This window comes from Prinia subflava, chromosome 20, assembly GCF_021018805.1.
Source record: "Prinia subflava isolate CZ2003 ecotype Zambia chromosome 20, Cam_Psub_1.2, whole genome shotgun sequence".
Taxonomy (NCBI): domain Eukaryota; kingdom Metazoa; phylum Chordata; class Aves; order Passeriformes; family Cisticolidae; genus Prinia; species Prinia subflava.
In genome coordinates this window covers 7,215,959-7,229,710 of record NC_086266.1, presented here as the reverse complement: position 1 = coordinate 7,229,710, position 13,752 = coordinate 7,215,959, and the positions used below count along the sequence as shown (strand labels likewise).

Genomic DNA, 13,752 nt, shown 5'->3' with positions numbered 1-13,752 from the left:
GAAGCACCACAGAGATTTGGCTTTCCATTGGTGTTTAAAAAAAAAAAAAAAAAAAAAAAAAAAAAAAGGAAAATTTGAACATTTTTATCCTGACACAGAAAAAATTGTGATAAATTGAAGAAAATTCAAATAAATTACAAGGCTAAAATTATGCATGTAACTGCTCTGTACCACCTTATCAATGTTTTCTCTTGAATGACTTGATGCCATCATAACCCCTCTTTGAAACACACTTGCTTTTTTTTCCTTATTGCCACATTATTTGGGTTATTAAAGTAGCTACTGGTTCCTCTCCTTCAATCTTATCACTGCTTAATCAAGTTTGTTTCCTTAAAATCCAAGAATTACAGCCCTAAACTCTACAAATGCATTTCTATGCCATAAATGTGTATGTCCTTAACTCTGCCAGTGCATACACACATCAATGTACGTGAGCAGAATGGAGTTACAGAAACCACAACACATCTAATTAATGAGGGAACCTCCTGAAATATTGTCCTAAAGACAGTGGGAATTATTTTGAGTGAGGGGATGTCAGTGGGAATTGTTTTTTCTCTGTTTAGACTCTGTTAAATACACTACATTCTGATTCAATATTCTTATTTAGCAGTTGATACTAAAAATAAAATTCAACTGCAGGTAAAGTGAAATGAAAATTTACCTGATCAAATCAATCTTCAGGATAAACCAAGATCACAAAGACAGAAGTACTCTGTCCTTTCAACAAATAAAACGTGACTTGAAATGACACATCCTGTGACTAAAAGACAGTAATTGTATATTCAGAACCAACCCTTGTTTTACTTCAAACACACAAACATTGCAAATACATAAGGCCATAAGGAATTTTAAAAAAACAAACATGGAAAGTGGCCTTGGTAAAGAGATCTTCCCAGTCAGGCCCTCCAAGTGAGGAAAGGAACATCTAAAGAATTCCTGACAGTCTGATCCTGATTTTACTGAACATCTGTGACAAAATCTGCCATCGACTTCAGTTATGCTGGAGCAGAACTTCTATTATTTCCTAAACCCTGTGTAATCAGCAGGGTAAGATGTGTATTTTCTGAGAGCAAGAGAACCTTCAGAGTGTAAAACTTACTGAAATGGTATCTAAGGGGCCTAGAAAAAGGTTTTCAAACTTCACATGAAACTTCATCTGGGAGTGACCCTTCCCAGAAAGGGAGGGGACTTTAACAGGACTAAACAAAAGATCAGCATGATTTTCATATGTTACAAGCTCAGGCACAGGATTTTTTTTAACTATAGCCAACACATTTTGTCTTTGTTTAAACAAGCAGACATGTACAAGTAATTCAGATTACAGAACAGCAGAAACACGGCCAGAAAGCAAAACAGAAAAGCAGGAAAAAAGGCCAGGCCCCTGCTTTAATGCTAATTTATTTTTCTTTGTAAATTAGTTGTGACATCTATTTTCCACTGGCCTACATTGTCTGAGGTTTTGAGGCCTATCTGTCATATTGAGGCAACAGACCCTTTTAACACTTCGCTTTGCTTTGATATGCAGTCTTGTCTCTTCCTTCTCCCTCCTTTCTTCAGGAGTTATATTGCCGGAAAGGGTGATGATTTTCACAGCAAATAAAGAGGCCTTCTCCCAGCTTTATTGTCTTCAGAAGAAATACTCTGTGAATTTTATGACCAAGGGGAATGGGGAAAACTACTCCTTTTCTCCACCCCCTCAAATCATGGTTATATTTGCTGATTATAGTGAGGCCGGAATAACCTTGTTGAATTTTAACTTGTTTTCAAAGATTCCCTCTAAGCCCTCAGTTTACAAGGAACCTGAATATCTATACTATTGTTAGCATTAGAACTATCACTGAAGGCAAATATTTCAAAGCAACGATTTGTACCGAGAAAAAAGCAAACTTAGTTGGCTGATTTAGTCCTGCAAATTTAGGCAGTAAAATCTTCTATGCTGCAAGTTGAAGTGGCATAGGATTTGGGAAAATATCCCTAATTATGCATACTTCAGCTATGTCTACCTCCAGATAAAAATATCCCAGTCTGTCCTCGGGCCGGTCCAAAATTAAAGAGAACTGAGGAAAAAATATTCCTTCATCTATTTCTGTCCCTTTTTCCTCTGCTAAGATGAAAGCGTCTGACATTTGTTTAGGGCTTGTAAATTCCAAACCAATTGGCTTGTGTTTCTGAATGTGAAAGGGGTTCTTGATAAGATCTCCTTGTCGCTCCTTTGTGTGGCGTGTGCTTCATCTTAACACCTCAATGGATTTTAGGGAACCACTTTAAAGGAGCCTTTGTCCTACAGTTTGTCCCAGAAAACTCACATCAAAAAAAACTGGGAAGATCAGAAGAAAAAAGGAAAACTATCTAGTTGGCTGTTGAAAGTGCAAAGGAGAACAAGTAAATTGTTCTCTGGATTATTATTACATGAAGAATTGCTTAAAATCATACTAAATGAGCGATACATTCTAAACATTTAGTAATGCTTCCCTTAAGAGTATTTATCCAATATATCTAAGAATATTTTTTATACATTAGAGAGAGGATGATCCTGAAATCCTTTTAGAAGATTTTATTGCCTCATCTTACAAACTGTCAAATACCTCCAACTCTAAAGGGAAGCTCAGCACCCTCAGGAATGTCCTACAGGCACTCAGCACCTTGCAAGGCTGGACCTTTTTGAAAAAGTAAATGAAATTATTATCAAACTTCTAACTTTATCCTATGGCAAAGAAAGAAAGGAAAAGCATTTCTAGTAGGACATATCTTTGTGCTAGAGAAACAATCTTTAGAAACTCAGATAAAGAATTAGGCCACGGTACAAGTGCACAAATTGTGGCTGAAGCTCAGTCTTGAAATCCTGGGTATTTATGCTCTCATAGACACAGAAGTCACTTCAGTGAGCACTGAAATGAAACCCCCTGGAGATTAATATAGCCAGCACCAATTATGTACTGCTATCAATTATTTAAGATGCTTCAGGGTGTTGATCGCTTAAGAGCTTCACATTTGAATGTATGTTTACAGAGAGAGGGAAATAAAGAGGGAAAGACAGTTATGGTAACTAATACTCATTTCATCCTGCACCTCTATTCTCGCTCTGTACCACAGCAGCAATCTTGTACAAGTATTCTCTACTTTAATTAATGTCTGTGAAATGCCTGATGTTTGCAAGCTGCTGTGGAAAATCCAACTCAATACATGAATATTTTTTCTTTCTTTCCTAACCAGGTAAAACAAGAACAAAAGAAAAGTACCGGGTTGTTTACACAGATCACCAGAGACTGGAATTAGAGAAGGAATTTCACTGCAACAGATACATTACAATCAGGAGGAAGTCAGAACTGGCAGCAAACCTGGGACTCTCCGAAAGACAGGTACAGAGAGCACCCCCAGGTGTGCCCGCAGTGCCCAGGCAGTGCCACTGCCAGGGGACACAGCAGCAGCCACCTCCCGCCTCTGCACACAGAGAAGCCACCACACAACCCCGCAGCTCCCACAGGCTCCCTTGACAGAACCCTCCAGTTATATGGAGCTCAACAATAGGAATTAACTCACACTTTTAAAAGTAGTTATTCTTACTTTCTAACTTGCTAGCCAGCTGGAATTTAAACACTTCAGCTTAACAGGATCTTAGCTATGGTCCCAACATTCATAATTTTATTTCTTCTTGAAATCATGCCAAATAATGGCCAGCAAAAAATCCCAAGCATTTCACATATTTCAGCAGGAAGACAGGAAAGTTAAAATTCAATCCAGCGAGATATCTATGGGCTTTTTTGTCACAAATAGATTGCCACAATTTCCACAGGCCACATTCTTCCTCTGTCAGATTTCAGCATATTCAGGGAGGTTTTACAGCTTTGGAATTTCAAATCAGGATCTCTTTTTGCCACACATGTGTAGCCAAGACTGTCCATCCAGGGAGTGTTCAAGAGCATACTTGGATCCTTGCTCCCTTGGAGAGCAGCTCTGCCTTCACTCATATCTCGCACATATTTAACCCTGTCCTGGATAAAGGCAGGCTCCTGAGCAGGGCACAGCCACATTAGCAGTGCTCATTCAGACACTATAGAGGAATCCAGGATGAATTCCCTAAAACCCCTGTGCTGGAGAGCACCTTTCCCAAGCACAGCTCTGCAGTGTGTGGATATAACTGCTGGATCCAAGCCTCCAGAATTGCAATGGTTCTGCTGCAGCTGGAGAAGGGCAGATTTGGTGATATTGAATTAGTCATCTCATTTAAAAACCAGATTATTGCCCCGAGGTAAATATAAATGAGAGACCTTTCTTTTTAGAATTTTACAAGCTTTTGTTCTTTCTAAATATACACATTCACGTTCCTCTTTCAGTGGCCTCCTCTGATTCTGCACTCAGTCTGTGGAAGAGCATGGAATAGAGAGGGACCAATGGAGACTGGAAGTGTAGGAATGCAGAGACAATCAATGGTATTTTAGGATGAAGAACTGGAATTTCAGAAACATATTTTAGTGCAATGATGTTCAGTCCCAGACCCAAATAGTACAGAGTGCACTGCAGAGACTGTGAGTGCTCCCAGGCACGAACAACAAAAACCAACTTTACCATGGATGGACTGAGGTTTGTCACACAGTAGGATAGAGCTGAACTGAAAAATTTTCAGGGAATTGCAATTATGAGAGATTTGCAACCTCCACCCTAATGTTATGCAAGCTGGTTGATTTAGAACACAGACATACCAAATCAGCAGTCTCTTTTTACAGAGCTGCTGCTCCTAATGCCACCCCATTTCTAACTGGTGAAGTTCCTTCAAGTATAATGTAGACAAAATACAGAATTGATCTGCAATTCCACAGGACATACAAAACTAAATGCTTCTTCATGCCAACGTCAGCAAGGTATATAAAAATAAACATAAAACACTGAGATTCTTAATACAAAGCAAGGGTACAACTTTCTATATTGTATTGCATTCAACACACCTTAAAGGCTGAAACAAATACTGTGACTAAAGAACAAGTTAGCAAGAAGGAAAACACAAACAGAAGTTCCTCCTCATTCACACTTTCACATAAGGAAAGAAAATAGAGATACTTAAACTAGATTTTAAAGAGATACTTAAAGTAGATTTTAAACAGATCTTTCACCTGCACAATGAGCCTGGGAAATTGACTGTAAGTAATGCTGATATATCTATTTATACATATAACAGTACACAGGTATCTGTAAAAGAAATGTTTAAATATATATTCCAGTAATAAAAACAATCAAAATGTTTAAATACATAAGGTTATATGCACACACAAAAATCACTCACAACATAAATGAAGAAAGAGAATCTCACTACATGGCTTTGAATTAATCTGTAACATAGATAATAAAGAAATCTTCACCATTAATTCATAATTGCATCTTACTAAATTATGCACTGGCAAATCTGAAATGATGAACTCTGTGGCCTCTGAGTCTCAATAAGTTCATTGATTTCTGTGTTCCTAAATATAACACAGCGTGTGCACTTTACATCAGGCCCAAGAAAAAAGGAAATCAAGAAAAAAAGAATCAATTTTCCATTGATTATTACACCAAAATTTAATACAGAATAATGCAAAAACTTTTCATTGCACAAATTCAGTATTTTGGTTTGTGTAGGGTTTTTTTGTTTGGTTTTAGCTTTGGGGCTTTTTTTTCCTCAAGGCTTTTTGTTTGTTTGCTATGAGTTTTGGTTTTTTTTAAATAGTGTTTTTGAACTTACCTACATTTCCATTGCTATAATTACTGTAAAAGGTTGAGCAGCACTTTGAATTAATCAGGTATCATTTCTAATGCCCCAGGTGAAAATCTGGTTCCAGAATCGACGAGCAAAAGAGAGAAAAATGATCAAGAAGAAAATCTCGCAGTTTGATGGCAGCGGGGGCTCAGCTCAGAGTGACTCTGGTTCACTCAGTCCAAATGAACTGTCAAATTCTCTGTTCCCACCACCACATGGAATAAATGGATTACAGCCTAATGACATTCATCAAGTCATAGTTTCAGAATGAACAGAGGGAAGAAAACAAAACAGGGAAAAAAAAGGCAAGGATGGATTTCTCCACCACTGCCACCCCCCACCTTGGAACTGAACTTTGCAAGGACCATTTTCATTTACCTGCCTTCAGAGTGCTGATTCCTAAGCAGGAAATCTGAGCCTATAACCAAAATATTTTAATTATTGCAAAAATCTCAGGGACTTTGTGCTGCTAAGATTCATCTCTCAGCATCTTTGCAAGCAGGTAATTTGCTTCAGACACTGACACGAGGAATGATACAGCTGAAGATTCAGTACAGGTAGTCCTAGTCTGATCATACATATACACAAAAAACTAAGAGAACTGATTATAAAATAGAGTCCTATTGCAGAAAATATAAGAATCTGGGTGTGTTTGGTTTGTTCCATTTATATATTTAGAGGAAACCGTAGATGTTAATAAATATTTACATTTAAATGGACTGAAAAGAATGCTACCTTTTGAAAAGAGCAAAACTATTTAAAACAATTCTAAATGCTCAAGGAAGATAATAATGTTGCTATACCACCATATTGCATTTAATTAAATAACACAGGTCATCTCTGCCCTATGGAATTGTATTCAAGCAATAGTTACAGATACAGAATATACCAAACCTGCAAGAGTTGTTCAAGTGTAAGAAATGCAGCAATTTCTCACGCACATAGGAAATGCCAGATAATTTGGAAGATAATTATTACCTCAATCTTCTGGGACTGCACGTATCACTGCTCAAATATCCAAGCACAAATGGAATGGAAACAGACCTGTTACTACAAGCAAATCACCAAAAAGCAAATAAAGAATTTGCTTGACATCTTTAAACATTTGAAATTGAACAGCAGCAGTCTCAGGCCGCTGATTTTATCCCTGACACTTCTTTGGGGCTAAAGGCAACAACTCTCCTAAAGTAGCTGAGAGGGTATTTTGAAGCTGTCACCTGAGCTGAGCAATCACAAAAGAAATGTTCACTTCATGGGCACTCCTGGAAGAGGACAGATTGAGGACATGATCACAGTGGGTTTGCTTTAATTACTGCTCCATGTTGGCAGGTGAGAAGGTAGCAATGGTATCTGAAAGACAAGGGATGGGTCTGGAAAAAGTACAAAGAAAACCCAAAGCACTAAAAAATCCCCAAGCCCTTCAGTAGTTCTGTTCTTTGGAATTTCTTAATACGACCTTTTTGCTAGTATACACGTAAACAGCTCTATTGGGAAAATTTAATATTCCTGAAAATGTCAAGGGGAGCAAAGGTAATAAAAAGGGAAAAAAGCACATCACAAACAGAAAACAGCATTATGAAAATCATGCATCACTTATTTCAGCATCATCAAACTCTGCTCTCAGAAACAGCAGAATAAATTCTGCTTTTCTCTGTGTCAGTAAGCATTGATAATGCACTGAGCACCATGGACAGAATTTCTCAAAGCTCTCATCATCTGGATTCAAAACACTAGATAACAAATTTGAGCCTCACTATTCCCCATTTATTTTAAAATAACTCTTTTAAAAGAGTAACTCCATGAAAGCAATTCTGTTGGAAGTTAAAGAATAACACTCATCAGAATTCTGAAGCAGAGTTTTCTTTTGAAATACATGTTATTTATCTGAATTATATCTTTGTAGACATAAATGTCCCAAACTAAACTAGGAAGAAATCCTGTAACACAGATTAAGACCTTACTCACTGTAAACATTTTGTGGGTGGTTCCCCAATACATTTTCTGGTCATCTGCTATCACATGGTTGAAAGAAATGGGTGTATTCTAATGCAAACAAACTGTAAAGAGACAATCTTGTATATAAACAGTTATAAAGCTCAGCCCAATGAGAAATTGAGACTACATCTGCATGGCTTTAACTCAGGATCTCCTAAATCCGCTCGCTGATGTTCCTGTGGGATCACACGGACATTTCAGGAGCCAGGACACGTTGTGGAACATGCACACACAGAGCTGGTTCTGTTCAGACTCACAGAAATGCACATGTGACACACACATGCCTTTTTTCTCTCCTCTTCAGTCAAATAAATCCAGATATTTTTCCTTGGGAGAGGAAGTTTCCTCAATTGCACCAGCCTCTCTATCTGGGTTGTCCTTCTATACATGAAGGATAAAGAAGATAAAATAATCTCTGAGGAAACTCAGATTTTAGCTATACAAGAAAAAAGGGAAGTGAACCTTTACCTCCATTTCTATGGAAACCAGGAGAGGGCTTTTGTGAGGCTTAGCAGTGGCACAGAAATGGAGAGAAAACTTCTAGTTTTTCAGATTTTTTTCCTCTGGTAAATTTTCATATCAACAAGGAGGAATTACAAGTACACCTATAACACACAACACACCACTCATTATATTTGTGTATTAGAAATGCATTGCTTCAGCTTTCCCTTCTAATGTGTGACAAAATTAAAATGAAGCACAGTTATTCACCAGGTTCACATCCAACATATTCAAATCATCATCTTGCAGATTCTAACCAGGCTCCAGGCAGTCAGGAAACACCACCCTGCCCTGACAAACTGCTCAAAGGAGCCACTGAAGCCACTGACTGAACAACTACAGCTGATAAAGGAACCACTCTAAACTGAACCCATTTTAGATGTTTTTAGAGTTGGAATGGGATACAAAGCACCTCCTCTGGCATGTTTAATACCAGTCTTGTAAATAAAAACTGTTTTTCTTTTTCATGATCTTTATCCTGAACTTTATCCATCAGATGTGTTTTAAATGTATCCCAAGCATATGTTAATATTTAGGAGATATTTATTCATCCACTAGATAATGATCTCTAAGCCTACAGAGTGGATTAGATTATCTTCTCTGACTACAGTTAAATCAAGTAAGAAGTTATTTCCCTCATCTGTTGCTGTGCATAACTACCCCCAATATGGATCCTAAAATCCCTTTCAACCTAAGTGCAGTGGCACAGCTGTTTCTCAAAATAATCTAAGGAAAAAAAATTATTGAACTCTTGTAGTCTAATCAGGATATTTTTTAGTAAACTCCATCAGAGTGATTAACTGCAGTCAGAGTATCAGCTCAGGAGGCAGCGAAGCCAGAGAGGGGAAAATGGAAAGCAGCTCAAAGAGAATCCTCACCCTGCCTCTCACAGCCTTGGACACTTTGTCAGGCTGCAGCCGTGCCACGAGCCAGGAACCATCATCCCAAACCAAAACTCCAACTGAGCACTCCATGCTGGCACATTGCAAAGGCCCATTAAGGACCCCAGGCCGGGCTGACAGGAGCACATCCAAGTCATGCTGTGCCAGCACGGGAACACGAGGTCAGGATGTGCACTGGGATGGAGGCACTGCAGAGTCCTGGCATCCCACCATTCTCTGGGCACCTGTGTTTGACTCTTCAGCATTGCTTCTGTGACGGAGAAACTTCAGCAGATGTGATCAGCCTCTGTACTTAAATTTGTATTTACATGGATGAAACACTCAAGGCTATAAATAACATCTTTCAGTATTTATCTTTCTTCATTTGAAGACTTCTCCAGGGACTTTTTTATACTCTCCCTTAGCACTGTTAAACAATTCAAATAATAATAAATCAAATGCCATCCTTTGCACCTAGTGGGTCTCTTCCCCAAACTCTCCAGGTTTCCTGTTTTTCAGTGTAACTAGGAAACCCTCATACTGACTGACTGACTGGTGGTTCCAGTTTGCAAGGTAGTGAGCCCCTCTAACACCATGCTGATATCAAAACTCTGCATCACACAACTGATTCCAGCAGCCAGCAAATCCCTTCTACATTTATCTGCATCATCTCAATTCTTATGAGAACCCTGAGAGATGCTAAAGCTTTGGCAGAACTGCCCTCCTTGGTCCCACCACCCAGAAATACTTCATCAAGGAGGGCCTCAGGCACAAACTGCTCCTGCTGACACTCAGTGTAGCATCACAGTGGATTTGCTTTATTAATTAACTTCTAAATGTTGATCAGTGGGAGAAACTAAAGAAAAATACAGATGTACCCTTAGTTACAGATAGCTTAGACAAGGAATGGGAAAATGCCTCATTATAAGATATTTACAATGTCAGTTTATGAAGATAGCATAATTTAAACCCCTAATTGGCTGTTTGCAGTAGTCATCCTGGTCAAAAAAAAAAATGGACCAGAAACCTGACAGCCTCTTGAAACTTAGATTATTTTTGAAAATTGATCAATTGAAAATTGATCTACATCAGGCATTTTCAGTATAGCCAGCATAGAGCTGCAGACCCCTGCACAAAGCCAAAACCCTTCTATTACAAAATATTTGTATCACGAAATCAGTTTCATTGAACCTCACATGCAACTCTTGACCTGCCTTTCTTCAACAAATGAACGTATCCACATTTGCCTAATGAGTTCCACATTTCTACTTCTGAACAAAATAATGGGAATGTGCAGTGAGATGCAAATCCCCTTGGGAGTTTGCACTAGTTGATCAGGAAGCCTGAGGGTTTGTACACCAGACTCATAATACATTCTCCAGACTTCAAGAGTACATTCCCATTATCAAACAACCTCTCCCTGTGTGAAATGAGGGAATACTGAGAGCCAGCCTGACAGCCCCTGTTGTTTATTCTTCCTCCTGGAGAATGCCTGTGTGGTGGTGACTTGTGTGGAACAAACAGGGGAAAGGACTTTGGAAGAAGACTCAGAATCTCTCAGGCCCCAATAACATTCCCTTTCCATGTTCTCCCAACATGCCTTTATTTAATACTGTGCTTTGCTTTAACTCCTGGCTTTTCTGCTCTTTGTGTTTCATGCTCTGTATAAGAACACTTCTAATTCCAAGAAAGGAAGTGATTTCTGGGGATAAACATTGCCAGAGACCATTATCCTTCCACAAATCTTTCACTTTTTATGGGGTAATAGTTTCATCAAATAAACAGCATCTAAAGAAGTACTGAAAATGAAGCTTCTATTTCTTCCTGTGAAGCTATAAAGTTTGATAAGTCATGCTGAAAAAATTCCCTGTAGTATTTACTTCTCAAACCCAATACTAAACAGACATTCTTTAAATACAGACATGGGGCACAAAAGGTGTTTTTTCTAAAATAATCCATCTTTACCCAGATAGTCATTGTTCCTATGGCAGAGAACACAAACATATTAAAAAAAAAAAAAAGTCTACTGAAACTTCAGCTGAACTTTGACTTCAATCTATTATTTAAAAGGATAAGATGTTAAATATGAAGCTGCTGTAGCAAAGTACCTTTTCCAATTAAAACCACTCATTTTCTTGGTTTGTTAACACCTCAAACCCTCATTATAAAGAGATCATACTGTAAGTTATGCTTCATTTTCCACTCAATTCAGCAAATTACTGCAGCACCTGCTTTGGAGCTCATGCCTTAATGCCATCACATTTGTCCTTCTGGCACAATGTCCATTTAAATGTAACATTGGCTTGTTTGCTAAATCAAAATTGGTTGCATTAAATGGAGTTTTTTCAATTAAACACGAGACTGTGCTGAATGTGTTCCTGTTTGCCACACCTTGCCCTAGCACCTGAGTGTCACCATTGTTACACTGAATGTGACAGCTGCACATCCTTGCAGACAAGTCCAGGGGATTTATTTCACTTTCCAGCACACATTTGGCTTGTCCCTTGCTCTTCCATCCTTGTGAAATTTTCTTTATTGGAAAAACACTGCTTGGAGCAGCCTGGGACAGTGGAAGGTGTCCCTGCCCATGGCATTAAGTCCCCCCTTCAATCCCAGACCATTCTGGGGTTGTATGACCTCTCCCATGGACAGTTCACCAAAGCAGCCATGAACCAAGACAATCTCAACTGAATAGTAAAGCTTTTAATATTAAAAGAATCTTATTTTATATAAATATAAATATTTATATAAAATATAATATAAATGCACAGCATCAGAACTATCATTTCTTCCAGTGCTCTCTGTTACAACACTCACCTTCTTGGTTTTCACACCAGTTAAAGCAAACATCCAGAATTTCACTGAGAGCAAGATAAAGACCAACACCTTATTAATTCTCCTATATATATAACTTTATTTCAGTTGTTTCAACATTTTCTTTTCACTGGTTATGAATTTATATAAAGATGGAGTAGAAAAGTCAGATCCTTAAGTATAGAATAATTTTCTCTTTTTTATCATATTTCTAAACAGGATGTATTTTAAATATTTGGTCAATTACTTACCTTCTCCACAATTTACTGCAACATTCAATGCTAAATAAGAAAAAAAGTATTTTGACAAAAATAGGAGAACAGTATTTCATTTTATAACAACTTGCCTCTTAATTTTTTTCTCTGGCTTGGAGTGTGATTTACCTGCAGCTCCACATAAGATGGATAGTGTGCTGAAGTAAGAGCACGCAGCACTGGTAAAACTGTAGCTCATAAAGTATTACTTCCAGCGGCAACAAAAATTTTCACTGTCATCTTCATTTTGCTGCAGTCTAGAAACTCCTGAAAAACAATAAAGATTATTTATGATGAAAGTATTTTCGTGGGAACAACAGACAGGGATGGAGACCTGTTTTTCTGTCATGCAGGAGGAGGTGAGTTCATTCCTTAGAGCACCTGCAGGTCAGGAATTCTGATTTGGACACATACCAGAGCCAACGCTTTATAGGAGTTACACTAATAGTAAAAAGGACCAATACCCCCCTCATAATTTCATTTTTCATTCTATTGCAATTACAAACACCAATAGTTTTGGGATTATTTTCCATTTGCAGTAGGTGAGTAATTAAGTGCTTATTGCCTCAATAATAGCTTACACCTTCTTTGTGCTGATGGGGACATTCCCCTGAAGCGTTCTCTGAGAGTTTTTTCCCCCAGTTTTGCTATTTCTTTGCTATTTTGCTTTTCACCACCCCATTACGCCGCACATAACTCACTTTCCAAACCCACCAACAAACCCCACAGCTCCGGGAAAACTCCACAACCCCCGCCCTCCCTCATCATCACCTCAGGTGCCCCGGGGAGCGACACAGCGGCCAAAAACAAGAGGGGAAGGGCGGGAAGCGCTACCTGGCTGTTTTTATTAAAACCGCCACAGAAACACACCTGGAAAAGAGGTTAAAAGAAAGGAGGATCAGCACCCGCCCCTGCCTTCCCTCAGGAGCCGCTCGCGCCGGCTCGTGACCCCGGGGCTCCTGAGGGAGGCGCGAGGGGGAGTTATAAATGCGGTATCAACAGCACCCATGTTCATGTCCCTCGTACGCTGAAGAGTTGGAGTGATTTATTTATTTTTTTTTTAAAGCAAATTAAAATCCAGTGTGTGTTTTTTTCCCCCGGCTTCCCTGTAACCAGCGAATTAAAACTGCCCCCGGCTCGCGACCCTCGCGCACCTGAGGCGGGGGCGGCGGGAAGCGAGGTCGGGGTTTTTTTATAAACACTAACGATAGTAGAGGTATTCCGTTTCCTTGTACATGGAAGGCTTAGAGCGAATCTCCGAAAACAAGCTCAAGAGTTCAGCAAGGTTATTCCGGCTTCGCTGTAACCACCAACGCTAACTTCTCTCAGCAGCTCCCCGTGCCGGCTCGTTACCCGCCGATCGGGAGCGCGCACCCGAGCGGCTGCCTCCGGTCACCATCACCGGCTGCAACCCGCTCCCCACCGCCTCCGGGCAGCCCTCGCAGACGGTGTCGCGGGCAGCCCGGCGCCCCCCGCCGCACGGCGCGCCCCGGTACGCGCTGCCCTCAGCGCTCCCGCAGCCCCGCCGGGCCGCGCTGCGCCTGCGCGCCGCCCTCCCGCGGCCCAGGCGCGGCCC

At 39.6% G+C, this 13,752-nt stretch overlaps 1 protein-coding gene and 1 long non-coding RNA gene across 2 annotated transcripts in view; one reads left to right on the top strand and one right to left on the bottom strand.

Annotated features, from left to right (window-relative positions):
- LOC134560625 (homeobox protein CDX-4-like) overlaps window positions 1-6,002 on the top strand; it is an 8,170-nt gene extending 2,168 nt beyond the window's left edge. Inside the window, exons 2-3 of the mRNA XM_063416820.1 lie at window positions 3,214-3,359; window positions 5,796-6,002. Coding sequence (XP_063272890.1) covers window positions 3,214-3,359; window positions 5,796-6,002 — 353 coding nt within the window. The remainder of the gene's footprint in view (window positions 1-3,213; window positions 3,360-5,795) is intronic.
- The window catches only part of LOC134560599 (uncharacterized), a 25,898-nt gene extending 12,158 nt beyond the window's left edge, over window positions 1-13,740 (bottom strand). Inside the window, exons 1-2 of the long non-coding RNA XR_010082759.1 lie at window positions 13,331-13,740; window positions 12,306-12,443 (exon numbers count right to left, since the gene is read on the bottom strand). This is a non-coding gene — a long non-coding RNA (uncharacterized LOC134560599). The remainder of the gene's footprint in view (window positions 1-12,305; window positions 12,444-13,330) is intronic.
- Window positions 13,741-13,752: the final 12 nt, after the last annotated feature.